Below are 21,398 nucleotides of genomic sequence, written 5' to 3'. Positions count from 1 at the left end.
GACAGAGCTCTGTCTTCTTTCCGTCTCCTGCTTAAAAAGGACACTCCTATTGTTTCTAGCCACCAGAAAGGAGTAGATCTGGACAGGGGTGGAGGCTCATGCCTGTAATCCCAGCACTTTGGGAGTCTGAGGTGGCAGGATTACTTGAAGCCAGGAGTTCAAGACCAGCCTGGGCAAATAGTGAGACCCCGAAAAAATAAGTCTCTAAAAAAAACAAGAAAATAAAATAAATCTCTAAAAATAAGAGATCTCTAAAAAAATTTGAAAAATTAGCTAGGCATGGTAGTATGTGCCTATAGTCCCAGCTCCTCAGGAGGCTGAGATGAGAGGATCGTTTGAGTCTATCAGTTCAAGGCTGAAGTGAGCTATGATTGTCCCATTGCACTCCAGCTCGGGTGACAGAGCAAGGCCCTGTCTCAAAAAAAAGAGAATATCACTTATAAGCACAAGGATAGATGCAGTATAGTTGCCAGTTGTATTCCTGAATAGCAAGAGGCAGCTTAAAGGGCCCCTGTGTTCTTCCTTGATACTGATGGAGCAGTTTTATGGTCATAAAACACCATTAATGGCCCTTGCTAACATTTTGATTTGTTTTAACTTTATCTTCGATTTATTTCTTTGTATAGCATAGGTTAGCCACTTGAGCTTCCATGCAAAGCTGTCCTCATGTAATAAGATCCTATCAGTATTTCTAGTTACTGATTATGTTTGGTAAACTCTAGAACAAATCTGTGGAAGTTATACTGACTTTTCTATTATAATAAGTGAAAGATTGTTAGAGTATTTAAGTGACCTTAGCAATTATCTCATCCAACTCTTTCATTTTATGGATAAGTAAACCGAGATCAAGAGAGGTTATCCAGTTGGTTAGTGGCAGAGTGAGTCACATCTTTTGGTTCCTAGTTTAATGTCCTCTCTACTTGTGGGGTGACTTTTGTATTCATTTTGTTTTGTTTTACTTTCTTTGTTTAAATGATTGTTTTGATTTTATCACATTATATACTTGGTGGGAATGATCATTCAGTGGACTTAGTTACTGGTTACTGTTTATTATAACTTCCACTCTGTACTACCCAAAGATTACTAGCATTTAATGTAAATCTTTGGTTAGTCCTAGTGGTCTTATTTTTGACCTTAGGCATTTCCTTAGTTCCTTGTCTTTGATGTGCTCAGCCATTTCCATTAATGCCTTATAGAGGTGGGAATTTTGAATGAATAGATTTTTGTATTTATGATAAGTTAGAAAGTGAATCTATTCACTGAAACCATTCTTGATTCTAGACTTTTATATCAGACATTTTTACAGAAACAGAGAAGCCATTTTTTCCTAACAATGAAAATTTTTATTTTTAAGAGTCATTGAAAACATTTTAATATTTCTTTGGAGATTATCTTGAATTTTTAGTAGCTCCAATTAAACTGGTCACTGTGTTGTGCTATTCTGGGGAGATACACCCTAGAGCAACTCATGCGGTATACTGCTTATTCACCCTTTATTTTTAGGTTGGTGAACTCAAGACTACCATCTTGAAGAAGGGTAAAGGAAATACCCTAAGGGGAGTGTGTACAAGAGAAACACCCAGTTGTTTGGCCTAGAAATAACAGGGGAAGGATTTTAGTGTGATTACATGAGTCCTTCTTGCTAGGCTGCTGAGTATGGTTATGTAAGTTGTACCTTTACAGCCATACATAGCAGTCTGCCTTTTTCTTTTTGATTCATTGTCTACTAGTCACTGCCAGTGTTGCACCCCAGAGGTCTGGTTCATTACCCCCGTGGACTACTCTGGTTTTGGTACTTGTTTGTAATAAAAGTTAACTTTTCCCCTGACTTTTTTACACAGTAAAGGAAAAATTGGAATCTAAACCAAGACAACCCACTATTGACTTGAGTCAAATGGCAGTGCCTATTCAGATGACCCAGGAAAAGAGACATTCTCCTGAGAGTCCATCAATTGCTGTGGTAGAGTCAGAACTAGTTGCTGAATACATCACTACTGGTAGGTGTCCTATTAAAACGTAGTATTAAAGTAGGAGAGCTACCTTTCTGGATTTCATGGGACGGTTGTTTGGGGAAGAATATATTCGCTATATTTTTAGCTCTTTTCCTGTTTGTTTTCAGAGCAAATTTACATCATCCTTGGGATTTACCCCATCTTAATGACTAGGGAAAAAAAATAGGATGTTACAAAGTTTGCAAGTAATGTAAAACTGCAAGTTGGCCATAAACAACATCTGTGAATATAGGGCAGTGGTTGTAAGGAGAGGATAAAATGTCTTTTATCTAAGAACAAGTATTTTTATGCATCTGGATTTTTTAGTTTTGGGGAGGTGGGTCACGGGGGAAAGAAGGTATGAAATCCAACTCTTTTATTTTAATATAAAAAATGTGAAAAACCTTAACTCCTGTGAATACTCAGGAGTTCTGGTGGAAAGCAGATTGGGTATTTGTTTGAAATGTGGTCTGGCAGTACTAATGAGATTTTTGGATGGCATATATGAAGTAAAGCAGGAAGGATAGTAGATTCTTTCTTTCATATTCTGGTGAGACCACACCTGGATCACTGCTTTCTGTTTTGAACACTTCATTACCTCGTGATTTGAAATAGTTCAGAGAGTAGTAATGTGAATAATTAAGGAGTTAGGAAAAATGACTTATGAGGCAATATCATAAGTAGAGAACTCCTATCTTAAGTTTTCTTAAACAGTGATTAAAGGAGAACATAAACTTACAAATATTTGAAGGATGTAAATACCACAAAGGAAAATAAATTTTTTGGCATCACTTTAGGAGATACTATTAAAACTAATGGGTTAAAATTGCCAAAAGGGAAAATCCAGTTAAGATACAGAAAGCCATCTAGAATCTTTCTTTAGAGATATTTAGCAGAAAGCTAATTAAAGCAGAGGCCAGTATTCTGGGGAACTCAGGATTAAACCTCTGGGGGTAGACTAGATTATTAAATGGTAAATAGATGAAAAGACCTGTGATTTCTTCCCTTACTTATCCTTTTCAGAACGCACTGATGAGGGGACAGAGGTTGCTTTTCCCCTTCTAGGTAAGTGGTGTGCATCCATTTGTAGTATCACTGAAGGTAAAAGATGTTGTTTGGGGGAAACCACTTAAATGGATGCGCTCTACTCTGATCTGGTAGAGGAAAGGTAAGCTCCGCTTAGTGAAAGGGAGAGAGATTTTCCTTTTGCAGAATAGTGGGATTCTTTGTCAGAAGTGAGCAGTTTGACACTGGGAAAAATAAGAATTGTTGTAAAAAATAAATGACTGTTTTATGGTACTTAGATGGCCCAGTTAAGGTCAATTCAGCCATTTTCCAAATCTTAACTCTGTGACCTCCTTCCACAATCTCTACCCACCATACCTGTAGCCATATTGAGCATTTTCTTTGATTTCAAAACCAGCTGCCTAGCCCTGCCCCTTGTATCCTTCCGTTGTGGATGTTAGTTTTCTCTAACTTTCCTAAATTCTGCAGAATGACTGTGAAGAAATTTACAATATCTTGAAGGAGGATTATTTTTAAATTTTTTAAATTGATCTTCTATTAAATCCATTTCATTTCTTAATAAAAAATATAATTATGAAGATTAGTATGGGCAGCCAGAAACATTTTGTATAATCTTTTATATAACATAACATTTTATGTAACATAAATAATAAATTCATTTATTTTCACATGTAATTCATTTCTGATGATGCTTTCATTAAAAAACTACTAATTTGCTTGCTTAATTTTAATATTACTATAAGTTATTTTTTCTTCTCAGTTGTATTGTAAATGATTTCAGTAGTTATGTTTTAATATAAACCTTGACTCCTTTATTTTCAGTTCAGTTGAGCATATGTGGAAGATTTTATTAACTCATATCATTTAAAATGACCATATAAAGCATACTGTGAAATACAGTAAGGTATTGTAGCATATATTTATAAAAGAATACTGGTAATGCTGCCTGTAATCTCCTATCACATGTAGACATATAAATAGCAACAATAGAAACACCACATTTGTGAATGTAGATAGAATGTATAATAAAAAAATCAATAAAGTTTATATTTCACTGGATAGTTTTAAAGTTCATAGTTGTAGTACAAAGATGGCATTTTTACATTGATTTCTATCGTGATCATCTCAATCTTGTACACCTCACTATGAATTTTCTAAGCATGAAACTGGTGCTACTTGAAATTGTAGATCAAAGTGTATGAACAGTAGAATCATGGATTATTGAGAGAGTTTTAATAACCCCACAGTCCTTATCTAATTTTCAGGTTTGTTTGACTTTATCTGTTTCTGCTTCAAAGGATCAGTTTCCCAGTAACCATAAGTGTTTCTACAGCTCTGTGGATTTGGAAGTAGCACACGTTTATACTGTTTAAAAAGTTGAAATTGAGGCTGATAAAAGATGATAAATTGGCTCTTATGTAGATGTATATAGTTTTAATTACTTCATGGGACCTTTGTAAGCGAAAGAATAAGAAGTGAGGTTGTTTTCTATACCATACTCTTAACCTATTTGTGTCAGATGAGCTTGAGATGACAGTTTGAGATGACAGAACAGATTTTTCTGTTCTTTTTTTTTTAACCTTACATTTTGTTCAGTACTTTATAATTTAAGAAACATTTTTTAATCCATTACATCATTTGGTCCTCTCCTACATAGAAACATCAAGTTTTTATTATTTCATTAAAAAAATCAAACAAAATAAAACTTCTAAGTTTTAGAGGCTAATAGTGAGTAAGTGATCTGTTCAACTTCACTTGGCTAGTTGGTGGCAGAGCAGGACAGAATCCAAGTGTGACTCTTGGTCTAATTTATTTTCTGCATTATCACCCTGACTTTTTACGTTTTCAGGAACTGTAAGGTTATGAGACAGTCATTTCATGTAAAGGAGTGAATATTTCCAATATTTGTATTGCATATGAAACTGGGACCAGGAGATTAAAGAACTTGTATTGCCTTACTCTCCTTAAGATATTAGTCTGGGATTATAGAAACTGATTATTGCTTTGTTATTTTAATGGGAGAAAAATCACTGGAGAAAGTGAGTACGCCTGACAGGAGGATGTAACTTTAAGAAGTTCCTCCTTTGTGATAATAGTTTTCACAGTGCTTCCTCATACATTTCTCATCTCATCCTTATAATAGCTCTGTTATTCCCATTTTACAGATGAGGAAACAGAGTCTCAGAGAAGATAAGAGACTTTCTAGAGTCACACAGCTCATAGATGGGCAGACTCTGATCTCCTGCCTCCTAGTTCACAATACTACACTTTCTATCTGTGATTCAAGCTCACAGACATTTGTTTAAAATGACTACTGGTTACAGATGCTGTGGTGATTTCTGGAGAAATATCATCACCTCCTCTATTTTCAGTCAGCCATCGCTCCCAGCCCCAACAACCCTCCCAGCCCCAGCGGACCCTGCTCCAGCATGTGGCTCAGTCACAGACTGCAACACAGACTTCAGTGGTGGTGAAGTCCATCCCAGCATCTTCCCCTGGAGCAATCACCCACATTATGCAGCAGGTTGTATCTCTTCCTTTCCTTCCTGTCTTCTGTAACTGTCTTCTTCCTGAAATAAGGTTCAGTTTCATCTATTTTAAGAGGAGAAATAACCGAATTGTAGAGTGTATAATTTAACTGTGAATTAAAGATCTTAACACCAGAAAATAATTATGAAACAGTATTTTTTAATCTTCTGTGTATGCTTACCATTTCAAAAGGGTGAGGCTGTCTAGATGAATCTAATGACATCAGAATTGGTCACTGTTTCTTTGTATTTTATTGTATATAAGATTTTTAAATGAAATAGTATTTGGCTAATGTTTAGCTGTTTGCTGCTGGGTTTGTTTTGTTTTGTTTTTTTGCTTTTGCTCATGGGAATGTTATAAATAAGGATGAAAATAAATATTTGATTTTTTTAACTATATGTGGCCAATAGAGGAAGAGATGTGATAGGAAGTTGAGAATATAAATATAATATAAAATAGGAACATCTGGTATTAAGGGTAGTGGAGAAAAGGAAAAAATATGTTGATAGGTTGATTTTGTGTCAGATACTGTGCTTTGAGCTTTAAGCATATTAACTTGTTTGATTCTCAGTATGATCTTGCAAGGTGGGTATATTATCCCTCTTTTACAAGTGAGGAAACTCATGCTCACAGAAGTTAAGTAACTTGTCCCAGGTGGCAGAGCCAGAATTTAAACTCAAGTGAACTGCCTCTGTTATATAGTTACATCATGGATATCATATTTAACATAGTGGTAGATTTAGTAGTCACATAAATCACCATTGCTGTGATGGGAGCAGTTGAAAATAATTGTAAGCAAACTACCTGAAAGGAAATGAAGAGATATTGAATTGAAAATCTGTATGTGTAAAGTCAAGTTCAGAGTGGACATACAGCATATGACAAGGCAGTGCTAAGGATGGGTATAGGTAGATTTTTTTTTTATTTCAGCATATTACGGGGGTACAAATGTTTAGGTTACGAATATTGCCCTTGGCCCACCCGAGTCAGAGCTTCAAGCATGTCCATCCCCCAGACGGTGTGCACTGCACCCATTATGTGTGTATATACCCATTCCCTCCTCCCCTCCAGGTATAGGTAGATCTTGTTGTGTCTCTAGGGGAAGCCAACTGGTCAGAGGTTTTGCTGGGTAGCACGTCCCTCACCTGGCAGGTCCTGACACTGACCTTTGTCCAGACACCTAGAGGGGTCAGACCAGCTAGCCATAATCATGTCACTCAAGATGACTCCTCCTCCCAACCCGTTACTGACACCAGACAGTCTTCCTTTCCACTGACAGAAGCGCTCTTGTCCCCTCCCCAGTCTCCTTCCCTCCTGGGAGCCAGGTCTCTGGGAGGCTGTTGCCTGGTGGGCTGGAATCTGAGCAATGGGGCAAGAAGGGCTGGTGGAGAAGTGATTCACACAGACCTTGGTGAAGCCTGAAGAACCATCTCCGTTCCCTGCAGGGAGGTTCTCTGTGGGGACTGGGATGGGTACATCTCTCAGACAATATCCCTGACTTTTCGGACAGCACTGGACATACACATGGCCAATCTGGGCTTCTCTGGACACCTCACTCTTTGGAGTAGGCTGAAGAGTTTTTCCTGAGCCAGGAAGCTTTTCTCTTCTTTTTTCTGTGTTGAGCTGTGCTTGCAGGGCTACCTTATTCCTCTAATCTGTAAGTTCTGGGCCCTCTAGGACTTTTCCTATAGTAGTGAGTAGACCAGTTTTTTGTTTTTTTTTGTTTTTGTTTTTTTTTTGAGACAGAGTCTCACTCTGTTGCCCGGGCTAGTGTGAGTGCTGTGGCGTCAGCCTAGCTCACAGCAACCTCAAACTCCTGGGCTTAAGCAATCCTACTGCCTCAGCCTCCTGAGTAGCTGGGACTACAGGCATGCGCCACCATGCCCAGCTAATTTTTTCTATATGTATATTTTTAGCTGTCCATATAATTTCTTTCTATTTTTAGTAGAGACGAGGTCTCGCTCTTGCTCAGGCTGGTCTCGAACTCCTGACCTTGAGCGATCCACTCGCCTCGGCCTACCAGAGTGCTAGGATTACAGGCGTGAGCCACCGTGCCTGGCCCGTAGACCAGTTTTTGAAGTACTTAATGTCTGAGAATTTAAATTATAAGAGTTTCTCTCTAAAGCCCCCTTGAGGTTTCTTGGTCTTTTTAGGCTCTTTTGAAAAAGTTTGAATGAATCTCATAAACAACTCTTTTTCCAGTTAGAGGAAAATGTAGCAATGTAGGTGTTTTTCTTATTTCATTCTTACTTTGTGCCTTTTTTACTTAGGCATTAAGCAGTCACACTGCTTTTACCAAACACAGCGAGGAACTTGGAACTGAGGAGGGCGAGGTTGAAGAGATGGACACTTTAGACCCTCAGACAGGTCTGTTTTACCGATCCGCCCTGACTCAGTCACAGTCAGCTAAACAGCAGAAACTTAGCCAGCCCCCGCTGGAACAGACTCAGCTGCAAGTGAAAACCCTGCAGTGCTTCCAGACTAAGCAGAAGCAGACCATCCACCTGCAGGCAGACCAGCTCCAACACAAACTCCCGCAAATGCCTCAGCTTTCCATCAGGCATCAAAAACTCACCCCTCTCCAGCAAGAACAAGCACAGCCTAAGCCAGATGTACAGCACACCCAGCATCCCATGGTGGCCAAAGACAGGCAGCTTCCTACCTTAATGGCACAGCCCCCGCAAACTGTAGTACAGGTGCTTGCAGTGAAAACCACGCAGCAGCTTCCTAAACTGCAGCAGGCTCCGAACCAACCAAAAATCTACGTGCAACCCCAAACCCCCCAGAGCCAAATGTCGCTCCCAGCCTCGTCAGAGAAACAGCCGGCAAGCCAGGTAACAGAATATTGATAGCATGCAAAGTTAAACTTCACTGTTCACGGAAAAAAAATGAGAACATCACGACCCTATCATGGTAGCAGTGCTTTCTTCTGGCAAGAGGAAACCCAAAAGCCTCATTACGCTGGTATTACTTTGCCCCATCAGAAGGTTGACATTAGGAAAGAAATGCACGCATTAATATGTAGGAAGAAAAAAAAAGCATAGCACTCAGAACTTGGTTTTCCAGGCAGTTTTTAATGAAATCACTTCAGCATTGACCAACAGTGCATAGAAGCGATATTTCTAAATTATTTTTATTTTGAGATATAAAATATTTATTTCCTTGCCTACCTATAAACTCTTATTTCTGTGGCAATAATGCAGGTAAACTGCAGTCTAAGGAACTTCACTGAACGTCTTCCTTTGTAGTTTACATCATCACCATCTAGTTAATAAATTTATCTTCTAGATTGCAGAGGAATTATCTGTGGATAATTGAAAAAATTACATTAGTGAAAGTCAGTGGCTCTGGAGTGATATACATGTGTGTATGTATATATTATAAATACATATATGTATATATAGAATATGTTTGTATAAATGTGTTTTGAAGCAAAAGATTGGAAAAAAATCTTACTTTTTATTTTAAAAAGCCGAAGATTGTATGAAATAATTTGAGCCAGGCTGAAGGTATACTGTTAAGGGATATAAATCCCAAAGGAAAACTCGGCTGCCGTGACTTTTTTTTTTTCCTTTACTGCCATAAACCTTGGCTGGCTGAACAAAAGTTCTTTCAACCCCTCCTCTTTCCCTACGTAAAAGTAACCAGATCCTTCCAATTCAGCCCTCTTTTTAAAACACCAAGCTTCATAAATGTCTTCCTAGTAATACCGCACGAATGTTTCTTTTGCCATGTTGTCTGGGGTGTTTGATTAGGTTTTCTCAAAGAGATGTAGCTGTAACACACACAACCCCAATTTATTTTCAGGTGGAGCAGCCAATTATAACCCAAGGATCCTCTGTTACAAAGATAACTTTTGAGGGGCGCCAGCCTCCCACAGTTACAAAGATAACTGGTGGCAGTTCTGTGCCTAAGCTGACATCACCAGTTACAAGCATATCTCCCATTCAGGCCTCTGAGAAGACAGCAGTGTCAGACATTTTGAAAATGTCTTTGATGGAAGCACAGATTGATACAAATGTAGAGCATATGGTAGTGGAACCCCCAAAGAAAGCTCTTGCCACTAGTTTGCTCACTGGTGAAGCAGGATCATTACCCTCCACCCACATGGTGGTGGCAGGGATGGCGAATTCCACTCCCCAGCAACAGAAATGTAGAGAGTCCTGTTCAAGTCCATCTGCTGTTGGCCCTCCCCTAATGACAAGAAAAATCGATGCACCAGGAGTGCCTACGACAGGCCAGTTCGTGCGTATTCAGAATGTAGGCCAAAAGAAAGCTGAAGAGAGTCCAGCAGAAATTATCATCCAGGTAAGAATTGAAAGGAAAATGAGAAATCTTGGGGGTTGTGGGTTTGGTGTGTTTTGGGATGTCACAGGAAGAATCAGGCCAAGATGGCAAGAAGACATAGAGATTATCTTTGAGATGGTGTTTGACAAATTTGGTTTAATACCTATTACAAATATACAAATTTATACTTGTCTTCTGGAAGAGAGTCACAGAAAATTGATGGATATTGTCACACAGCATATTGTAAAGACAACAAAGGGCCCCGAGCCCATGTGTCAGCTTGATTTTGTGAGATACAAGCCATACTTCCCAATGTGTTAGCAAGTTAACCCAGAAGATTAGCAAGTTCCTAAGTTCAAATTTTAAACTCCCCAATCTTTACCCAAAAAATCCTGGAATGTAACTGGATTGTACTTTTATTTCAAGTTAACTTCAGGGACTCTTTCCTTGGAAAAACAGTTCTCGTTCTTTATCCAAATTTTTGGTTCTTGGGACAAACCTCAGTTAACTGGAATGTCTGAAAAAACATGTTCTAAGGGGATGTTTCTAAATAATTTTATGTCTCACTTGGGATTAACCATAAATTTTGCTTTTTATTTCAATCATTGTTATTTTAAAAATCTTGTTACGGTTACTGTCTGCCTTGGTAAGTACAGGCTAGTTAACATAGTGGAATATTCCCTGACAGTAGATCTTCCTGTGCCTCACATTCCCTTCATTCTAAAAGTCATCTCTCATCATGCATAATAGATCAAGACTGAGAAATTTCTGAGTCCAGATTATATCTTAGAAATTGTGCTTTATTTCCCTCTCTCCTTGTCAATGTATCAGGTTGTTTTCTTGACATTTGTCATTTTTTGCTAAGCTGATATATAGCTTAGAAGGTGTCAGAGCAGCACATTTTAGTTAATTGAGCATTTGGATTTATTGAAATATGAATAGTCTAGGATTTACCATAGATTCACTATTGTGTGACTTGGAAGTTTCTGTGGTAAACTTTGTCTTTGCTGTGATGTCAAACTATGAGAGAATGCAAATTGACCAATGTTAAACCAATTATAATATATAATTAAATATAGGGAAAATGCTCAAAGGCAATTAGAAATGGCCATTGAATTATTCAAATAATTTATTTCTGTTTGTAAAAACAAATGTTAGTGAATTAAATAATCCTTGATAAAAGGATTTGTGATTTTAAAAATTTTTCCCTGAAGAGGTAGGGTATGGTGGCAAAGGAATAGTTCTCTGGCTTTGCCATTCTTTGTATGACTTTGGGCAAGACTACTTAACCTCATCCTACCTTAGATTCCTTATCAGTAAAATGGGAAAATAAGTATTGCCTAGTTTACAGTACTGACGTGAGGATTACACAAAATTGAGCACCTAGCACAGTACCTGGCTTGTAGTTATTGTCTAACATGTGGTAACTAGTAATGTTTTTACTGAAATTTGCTGTGGCTACTGGGAGTTTAGATTGCCATACTCACTAAATTGAAAACCATTTTGGATAGCTTATTTGGAAATTACTTTTCTGTACTTTATTAACAGGGGTGAAAATATAATTTGCTTCATGTATCAAGGATGATAACTAATGTATAGGTTCTCTACAGAATTCTCAGCCAGATTTTAGCATGTCACATGTGCTAGATGTGCTATGTCAGAGGTAAGGGCAGCAGAATAATTAATTAAGAACCAAGCTGTTGGGCCGAGTGTGGTGGCTCACGCCTGTAATCCTAGCACTCTGGGAGGCCGAGGCGGGTGGATCGCTCGAGGTCAGGAGTTCGAGACCAGCCTGAGCAAGAGCGAGACCCCGTCTCTACTAAAAATAGAAAGAAATTATCTGGCCAACTAAAATATATATAGAAAAAATTAGCCAGGCATGGTGGCGCATGCCTGTAGTCCCAGCTACCCAGGAGGCTGAGGCAGTAGGATCGCTTAAGCCCAGGAGTTTGAGGTTGCTGTGAGCTAGGCTGACGCCACGGCACTCATTCTAGCCCGGGCAACAAAGCAAGACTCTGTCTCAAAAAAAAAAAAAAAGAAAGAAAGAACCAAGCTGTTGGAGTCTGAGATCCCTGGATTTGATTTCCACCTGTACTCATTATGTAATAGCACTGTGGCTTTGGGCAACTGAGTTAACCTCTGTACCTCAATTTCTTTACCAATGAAATGGAAACAGTAACACCTATCTCACAGGGTTGCTCTGAGGATGAAGTGAGAAAATGTATGTAAAACCACCTGGTCAAGTGTCTGATGTAGAGCAGTATTCCATAAAGATAACTCCTGCTATTATACTCATCAGTTATGTATTGTTAGAACATTTTCAGATCTTATCAGTTATGTTTAACTCTGATCTGAAGTATTGATTTATTGAGTCTGTGAAGTGCTTTGATTCTTTGAAGAATGAATGCTCTATAAAATTCAACATTTGATGTTAAATGCTTGGAATGAAACGCATTGTTCTTTGTAGACAGACAATCTGTATTTCTTTCATTGGTTCATTTATTCATTCACTCATTCCACATATGTTTTTTAACCACTGTGTTTCAGGTACTGTGCTAAGTGCTGAGGATAGGGAAGTAAACAAGATGGATATATTTTCTATCCTGAAGACATCTATATGGAATTTATAGACTTTTAGAACTGTAAAAATCTTAGAGTGTATCTTCGAACTATCTTATTTTACACAAGATTAATCTAAGGCTCAAGGAGGTGGAGTGACTTACTTAGAGCCCCACAGCAAGTCAGGGACAAAGCAGAACTGAAATCCAGGTCTCCTGACTCCATCTAATAGTTTTTCACAATGATCAGCAATATGGAAGAGAGAGGGAGAAGCAAACAAAATTTCACATCCTAGAATCAATGCCTATTGATTGCATTATTTTCTTGAGTGTTAAATTTATCCTCCCCCCACCCCGTAGTGTTAAATTTATATCTTTCCTCAATAAAAGGTTATTTTGGTCAGATATATTTGCGCAGCTCTAGTATTCAACTTCGCTCTGAGGTTTTTAATGTTAAAAATGTATTCTAAAAAATGTATTATTCATTTGTCAAATGTTTATTGAGCATCTATTGTGTGCCAGGCCCTGGTCAAAGCTCTAGGCATCTAGCAATGAATGAAATAGTCAAGGTCTATGCTCTGTCTCTGCTCTCATGGAGCTTACATCCTAAGAATAAAAAGCAATCTAACAAACACTTGATAAATACAATAAAGAAAATGTAATAGACTATATTAATAATAGAGGTGGAGGGTGGGAAAAACAAAACTTTTGGTTGGATGGCCATAGAAGGAAGGCTTCTGCAAGCATTTGAGCTAAATTGCAGATGACAGGATAGAGCCAGGCATGCAAAGATTATTAAGAGGAAGAGTATTCCACAAAGAGGGGCAGGACTAGTGCAAAAGCCCTGACGTACAAGTGCGTTTGGCGTGAGGCTGGAGCTGTGGTAGGGAGTTTGATTATATAGCACGTACAAGAGGAAACAGTTACAGAGTTTTAAGCAGAGGTATGACATGAACTGATACATCTTTTAAAAAGATATCTAGAGGCCGGGTGCAGTGGCTCACGCCTATAATCCTAGCACTTTGGGAGGCCAAGGTGGGAGGATCGCTTTAGGTCAGGAGTTCAAGCCGAGTGTGGTGGTGCACGCGCCTGTAGTCCCAGCTACTCTGGAGGCTGAGGCAGGACGATCTCTTGAGTCTAGTAGTGTGAGGTTGCAGTAAGCTATGATGGCACCACTGCCAGGACGACAGAGCAAGACCCTGTCTAAAAAAATAAATAACAAAGAAATAAAAAGATGTCTAATAAAGATGAAGAAAAAGAATCTGACAAGGCAATATGCCTATGATATTTCCTTGCTCAGAGGCCCATAGCCATTGTTTATCTACTGGTATTTTTACTGTTTTAAAGGCAAGTTTTGACCTCTCTTATACTTGAATGATTTCATTATTCTCATTTTCAATAAAGATTGTTACTATGTGACCCAAATAAATAACTTCCCCTTTGAACCACCAAAGAGGGTTAAAATATATTGTGGTATCAGCAAATTAATCGTTCACCTTGCAAATACAGACCAAAATTTGACTACATTTATGTTTAAATTTCCCTAATGATCCAATGAAAGTATCCCTCAAAGTTTGTCTCTTGTATTAGGCAATAGACTTCCGCCTCCTTTGTTAGAAGAGGCTCCAAGTAAAAAGATCACTTTGAGTTGTATAAGACTTGGATTTGAATCCTGGCATTAACCCTGACCAACTCTGTGACTTTGATTAAGTCACTTACCATCTCACCTTCCTCATTTGTAAATGGGAATAATAATTTTCTTATGGGGATTTAGTAAAACATTATATGTGAAAGCACCTAGCACAGTGCCTGGCATGTGGTAGTTGTCCAATAAATGTCAGTTTTCTTTTTTTCTTTGTTAGTGTTGTTGCGGAAATCCTTCTTTTACCTTTTCTTACCATAAAGATTCTCCTGTGTCTTCTTTTCCAGGCCATTCCCCAGTATGCTATTCCTTGTCACTCCAGCTCCAATGTGGTAGTAGAGCCCAGTGGGCTTCTTGAGCTAAATAACTTCACCAGTCAGCAGCTGGATGACGATGAGACAGCAATGGAGCAGGACATAGACAGTAGCACGGAGGATGGAACAGAGCCCAGCCCCTCTCAGAGTTCTGCTGAACGGTCTTAGTGTTTTGGACACAGTAATGCACTTTAAAACCTGCTTGGTTACCAAGTGTCCAGGGAAACCCTTGTATTTTGATGTCTAAAAAGAGCACTTTGCCCATACTTAGGCTGTGGACCCTAAAACAGCAGTGTTTCAACAAGATATTGCTGCAGGAGCAGCGTTTTAAAACAAGATAAAACTCACAGGGGAATGTACTTTTTTTAAAAAAAAAAAAAAAGAAGAAGAAAAGGGAAAAAAAAAAAAAAGATGCACATCTACAGTGACTTAAGACCTGAATTCTTTCTCTGTTGGACCATGGCTGATGGAAAAGTTTTGTCTTGCAGTGGAAAGAGACTTTTCCTGTGAATGTTTCTCAACTGGTTTCTACTGAGCAAAATACCATCTTGAAGGAGAATGTGAATAGTTTGTATTTTGAAATGATGTGTCAGGAAAAGTTTTTTAAAAATCTTTTATGTTTTTGCAAATCCCTGGAAGTGTTGAATTGGTTAACATTTTACATTTGCTCAGTTCATAATTAGTTTATAAATATCTAGAAAAACATTAGTATTAAAGAATCCTTGTTGGATGGTGGAAATCAGATCCCTAACCAGTAGGAAGTGCTTTTTAGGTGGCTTGTACATTCTCATCAGTTGTATGCTAATTTATTGTGGTGGTGTTCCTTTGTACTCTAGGCAGCACACTTGCCTTCTATTTATTTAAGTGTAAACATTTCAAAGCAGGCCATATTCCTTCTGACAAATTTCTTATAAATCAGGATTGCCAACCCTTTCCACGGCTATTACCCCCTCCCCCCTCTCCCTTCCTCTCCTCCATTAAGAAAACTTATTAGAAAATGTTTCATTGTGAAGCAGAGGAAAAGAAACATTTTCTGTCCCAAAGGAAATGTTCAGTTATGTTAAGAAAACAAATTATTCATTCATATAATGCTCCTTAACGTTGACATTGCACATTCATGTTGGACTGAGACTTTGAAAATAATTTTTATTACATACTTTTGTTTAAGCCCCTTTGAAATGTATAAAAAGTTCATTTACAGTTCTCAATGTAATGTTTTTAAGTATTCTACCTTTTTGGGACACAGTTTGTTTAAACAATATGTTTTGGTCTTGTGATTGTTGTCTGTCAAAAGTAGAGTGAGGGGTAAAGGGGTGGGAGGGTAAGAGTCAGTTTTGACAAGTTGTGGCAAAGGAAACTATACTTTTCGTTTTTAAAAAATGTAAATAGAAAATTTTTAACGGTTTTATATAGATTTCACTATAAATAAGCATTTTAAGACTGACAAATGTTGAACTGTACATACATATATCAGCATAACTGCCCAATTTTTTGGTGCTGAAGTACTGTAAGTAGAATTCAACAGTTTCCTAATTTTTGCATCTACATCTGGGAAAAAAAGCTGTGATATTATAGTTAATAAATTCCCACTAGAGTGACACTGAAGATTTAAACACAAGCATTCATGAGAAGCACTGATCTCTGGCGGTTGTCAATATTTCTACTAGGTGATAATGACTTACCCATAGATGGAGCTGTTGGATATTATTTTATTGTACAAATTCATGTTTAAAAATCTTTGTGTCTCTGTTTCTAGTTAAGTAATTTTTTAACCTCTCTTGGGTCATAGACTTCTTTGGAAATCTGATTAAACTATGAACTCTCTCACCAAAAAGATTCACATGCCACATGTTAACTACATGTTAGACCTTGCATACAATTTTAGGGGTTCATGGGCCCCTAGGCCTATCCATGTATTCCAGATTAAGCCCTCTCTTATGGTCAATCCATTACTTACAGATGTAAGTTTTTATGAAATAAAGTATCTTTTAAATATTCATGGATCAGGAAGCAAGGGCAAACTTGAATAAATTTATGTTCTACATATTTTAGCAGCATAGCTTACCTGTATCCCTTTGAGAATTTAGCCTTAGTATGTTTCCACATCTGGGATGGCAAATAGAACTGCCATAGTCCAAGTTAAAAAAAAATATATATATATATATATATATATGTATATATATACACGCACACACACACACAGATTATCAAGTGAGAGGTTAAATTTTTTCTTTTAAATGTGCTAATTCCAAATACAGCATGAATTCGTTTATTTATTCAACAGATATTAATTAAGCGGCTTCTATGTGACAGATACCATACCAAGCACCAGGGATACCATAGTGAACAAAAAGAAAACCCTACCTTTATGGAGTTTGTAAACAGGGCTTCCTGCTGATGAAATGGATATGAGGGATGAAGGAATGAGAAAACAATAATGAGTCTTAGGTTTCTTGATTAAGTGGGTAGATGGTGGTGCCATATGTGGATTTCCAGACATCCTTTTACTGAAAGTCTTAGCATTATGTCTATTAGTATTCTGTGTGTAAGTCCATAAAGTAAAAGTAATTCTAAGTTCATCTCTGTGAAGAATATTCAGAGATGACAATGCAAATACTACAGAATTATTAGCATCCTAACAACTGTCAGGCAGTGGTAAGAAAAGTCCATTTGGTTCAATGTAAAGTTTAATGAGTGCCTAGTATTGCAGGTGCAGTTTATGATGAACTTAGACATTTTAAGAAAAAGCTTTTTTAAGATATTCATATGCCATACAATTCATCCATTTAAAGTGTACTGTTCAGTGGTTTTTAGTATATTCACAGAGTTGGGCAACTCATTACCACAATCAATTTTAGAACAATTTGTTGGTCCCAAAAGAAATCTATAACCCTGAAACTGCCACCACCACCACCACCCCAGCCATAGGTGACCACTAATTCTGTCTCTATGGATTTGCCCATTTTGACATGTCATATAAATGGAATCATACAATATGTGGTCTTTTGTGACTGACTTCTTTCACTTAGCATAGTATTTTCAAGGTTCATCCATGTTGTAGCATGTGTCAGGACTACATTCCTTTTTATGGCCATTCCATTGTATGGATATATCACATTTTGTTTATCCATTCATCTGTTGATGGTCATTTGTGTTGTTTCTCCTTTTTGGCTATTATGAATAATGCTGCTATGGACATTCATGTACAAGTTTTATATATGTTTTCTTCAATACTCATGGGTATATACCTAGGATTGAAATTGCTGGGTCCTACAGTAACTGTTTAACCTTTTGAGAAACTGACAAACTTTTCCACAGTGAATGCCTGTATTACATTCCCATCAGCAGCATATAAGGGTTCCAATTTCTCCACATCCTTGCCAACATTTGCTATTATTTGTCTTTTTGCTTGTATTAAATAGTTACCCTAGTGTGTGAAGTGTAAAGTAGTACCACATCACTGTTCTAATTTACATTTTCTTGATGGCTAATGATGAGCATCTTTTCATGTACATAGTGGCCATTTGTATATTTTTGGAGAAATATCCAGGCTCTTGGCCCATTTTTCAATTATTTTCTTTTTTCCTATTTTAAATTGAGAGTTTTCGAAGTAGAGGAAATAATTACTATTCTTTAGGAGAGAAGTAATCTGTTCTCTGCTAATTAATTCATCACCCTTAAAATCTTAGATTAGGTTCTAGTTCTTTCTAATGTAGCAAATTGTATAACATTACTAAAACTGTATAGTTTTACAATTGAAATTTGCTTTTAATTACATTTCTTTGTGAGGTTCTTACAATAGCCTGCTGAGGTAGGAGACACAGTACATAGAAATAGTAGTCAGGTGGTCTGGATTTGAGTCCCAGGCTCCTTTATTGATCACGTGAACTTGAGCAAATCACATTCCCTCTCCAAGTTAGTTTCCCTCGTGATACAAAGTGAGTATTTCTAACCACATGGGATTATTGTGAAGACAAGATGAAATAGTGCATGTAAAAATACCAGGGACAGAGTTAGGTGCTCACTATTTTTTGAATCCAGTAGTTATAAATAGAAAACTGAGGGCTCAGAGAAGTTAAATGATATACCCAAACTCAGAGATTAAATGCTAATGGCATCATGGTGAGCCATGAGTTACTACTTTCTCTGGAAGGGTATGTTTGTGCCACCAAACAGAACTGGACATTGGAAGGACAGCTGAAGTTGGCATTGGACATGTCTACTAACTAGCCTTAGGTGCCTTCACACAGAGGTGCTCAATTCAGGATTTGTTTTGGTTTTTTTTCTTTTTGAGTTCAATTATGTGTCATAAATCCCATATGAGAGGAAGTGGAGTGAAAAAAGCACCATATAAGCAAGACCTTTCCAAGAAAGGATATTGACAACAGTCTGCTGCCTGTGCTTGCAGGTCTAAAAGCTTTTAAGTAAGCAAGACTTGATGACCTATATATTGAAAAAGAGTAACTGAAACACAGTAGGATCAGATTTATACTTGTGAGGAGGCTCACTCTGCCTTCTTCCCTCTTCCATGCTCATACATACACACTGTAACTGAAAATACAGCTTTTTTTTTTTTTTTTTAAACCAGGCAAGCCTGGGTTTGAATCCTGACAAGGAATGTGAGCTTGAACAAGCTCTAAAAGGCATAAAACAGTAGAGGACAGAATGAGTTATAGTACTACATTTTTTATCTGATTCCTTAAAAAAGACTGATAGATAAGCATTCTTCCCTCCAAATGGTTCTTCTGTCTGGTGTCCTGACTTTTCTTTCTCTTCCTTGCAATGAATAGTTATTGGGCACTTGTGTGTGCAGACATCAGACATACAGTTGTCAGCCAGGGGAAGAAAGCCTCTTCTCTCTTGGAGCTTCCAGCCTAGTAAAGGAGACATGTTAATCAAAGAATTACAACTATATGTATAAAATGGTAAGAGCTGGGTGGAGAAATACATAGTGCCATGATAGCCTGTAATGGGGAGGTTGGGGGGAGTTTTCCTCAGGAAGGAATGCTTGAGCCATGATCAGAAAGAAGAGCAGGAATTAGAATTTAAGTAGGCAAAGAGGAGGGGGATAAGCTGTCCAGTAGATGGGTCGGCAGATGCAAAAGCCCTGTAGTGCGAGAGGCATGGTGGGAGGGGAACTTCAAGTAGGCCAATGTAGCTGCCACATGGATAGCAAAGGCAGCATGGTGGGCATAGACAGTGGTGACTGAACTGTAAGAATCTTGCAGGTTGTGATAAAGGTGTGTGTATCTTTAAGAACAAGAGGAAGTGAATGAAAAGTCTTAAGTCACTGAAACTGGCAAAAGTGAATTAATACGTTTCTAAAACATTTGGAGTCTTGCTTGTTCAGTAGAACAGAAAGACATACTTGACATGTCTGTTTTGATGCCAGTCTCACCTTACTATCCTTTTCTCAAACATCTTCAATGGTTCCCTACAGGGGTATGAATCTGGCATTTAAGGCTCTTGGCCAAAGCCTCAACCTAAATTTCTAGATTCATGTTCTGATTTCACTACCCCAAGCTACTTACTAGCTACCTCCCTGACTACACACAGTTTATGCTTTGCATTTGAAAATCTCACTCATTGCTCAGAGTTCAGCTTGAATTCCACCTTATTCATCAAAACTGCCCAGATCTCTTCAGTAAGAACTCATCCCACCCCACTGCTGGATTCCTTTAGCACTTAGCACTTACCATTGGTTACCTACTGAGAAGTATTTGCAGTGCATAAGGATCCTCTTTTTGGGTAAGCATTAATGTTTTATTTTTGGAAGTTATCGAATTCCTTATGACAGGAACTCCAGGTGTGCACCATGACACGCTATGAGGGTTCCTTTGTAATCCCCCACATTGTGACTCCCAGAGAGTCCTTGAAATGTAATATTCTAGGGAGTCATTGTAAAAAATTCTTTCATCCGGAAGTGATAAGCACTGAGCTTTCTCAGTTCTTTTTCTCTTATGCTGTTGAATTAAATCTCAGGCTTTATATTCAAGTTCATTAGAAAAATGTTTAGTGAGATTTTAAATAATCTTGATAAGATTCACTCTCACAGTCAACTCAATACCATTCCTATTTAGTCAACTGTTATTTCCCTGCATGATGGTGTTCACCAGGATTTGTACCCAACCTACATCCCTTCTTCTTCTGCATAGTATTCCTGTAGCTTTCATCTGTGCTATAGCTTCAACTTCTTATGTACAGATTAAGTCATTGAATTGAGCACTTGTGTCTCAAGCACTATTCTAGCCACTAGGGCTATAGCAGTGAACAAAATATTAGTAGTAAAATGTACTTGCCCTATGTAGCTTACATTTCAAACAGACAATGAATATAAACAAAAAATGTATAGTATCTTTGTGATAATAAGAAAAAAGTAAAGTAGGGAAGGGGAATAAGAGATTCTAAGGTGTGTGAGTATGAAAGTTTAGAGGGGGTAGATAGGGAGGGCCTCACCAAAAAGATGACTCAAAAAAAATCTGAAGGAAGTGAGAGAGCTAGCCAGGTTGATTTCTGCGGGAAGTATTTCAGGTGAGAGAACAGCAAGTACAAAGGCCCTCAGGTGTATGCCTGGCATGTTCAAGGAACAGGAAGAACAATGAGACAGCATTAGAGTGAATGGGGAGGAAGGAAGCAGAATGTAAGGGGAAGGAGAGAACTGGAAGCTATACCTAGTTTTCTGAGTGTCTTCCATCATAAAAGGATATTGGATTTTGTCAAATGTCGTTTTTTGCATCAATTGAGATGACTTTGTGGACTTTTTCCTTTGTTCTATTAATGTATATTACATTGATTTTCTGATGTTGACTCTCCCTTGCATTCCTGGGATAAATTCCTCTTGCTTATGGTGTATAGTCTTTTTAATATGCTTTTGGATTCAATTTGGTAGTATTGAGGATTTTTGCATCTGTATTAGTTTTAATAAGATTGGTGTTAATTCTTTAAGTATTTGCTAGAATTCACCAGTGAAGCCATCTGGTCTTGAACTTTTCTTTGTTGGGAGGTTTTTTTGATCACTGATTCAATCTCTTTACTTCTTATAGGTCTGTTT

At 37.8% G+C, this 21,398-nt stretch overlaps 1 protein-coding gene across 8 annotated transcripts in view; it reads left to right on the top strand.

Moving 5' to 3' along the window:
• Positions 1-16,393, top strand: part of EMSY (EMSY transcriptional repressor, BRCA2 interacting) — a 91,206-nt gene extending 74,813 nt beyond the window's left edge. For 6 of the 8 annotated variants that reach the window (XM_045557313.1, XM_045557315.1, XM_045557312.1 and 3 more), the window contains 6 exons: positions 1,842-1,997; positions 3,015-3,056; positions 5,390-5,541; positions 7,817-8,380; positions 9,354-9,854; positions 14,321-16,393. In XM_045557313.1, the coding sequence (XP_045413269.1) occupies positions 1,842-1,997; positions 3,015-3,056; positions 5,390-5,541; positions 7,817-8,380; positions 9,354-9,854; positions 14,321-14,515 (1,610 nt within the window). In that variant the 3' untranslated portion in view covers positions 14,516-16,393. The remainder of the gene's footprint in view (positions 1-1,841; positions 1,998-3,014; positions 3,057-5,389; positions 5,542-7,816; positions 8,381-9,353; positions 9,855-14,320) is intronic. The other 2 variants (XM_045557317.1, XM_045557314.1) reach the window with 1 other exon arrangement.
• The last annotated feature ends 5,005 nt before the right edge of the window (positions 16,394-21,398 follow it).

This window comes from Lemur catta, chromosome 7 (assembly GCF_020740605.2).
Source record: "Lemur catta isolate mLemCat1 chromosome 7, mLemCat1.pri, whole genome shotgun sequence".
NCBI lineage: Eukaryota > Metazoa > Chordata > Mammalia > Primates > Lemuridae > Lemur > Lemur catta.
This window is presented reverse-complemented; position numbering and strand designations above follow the sequence as displayed.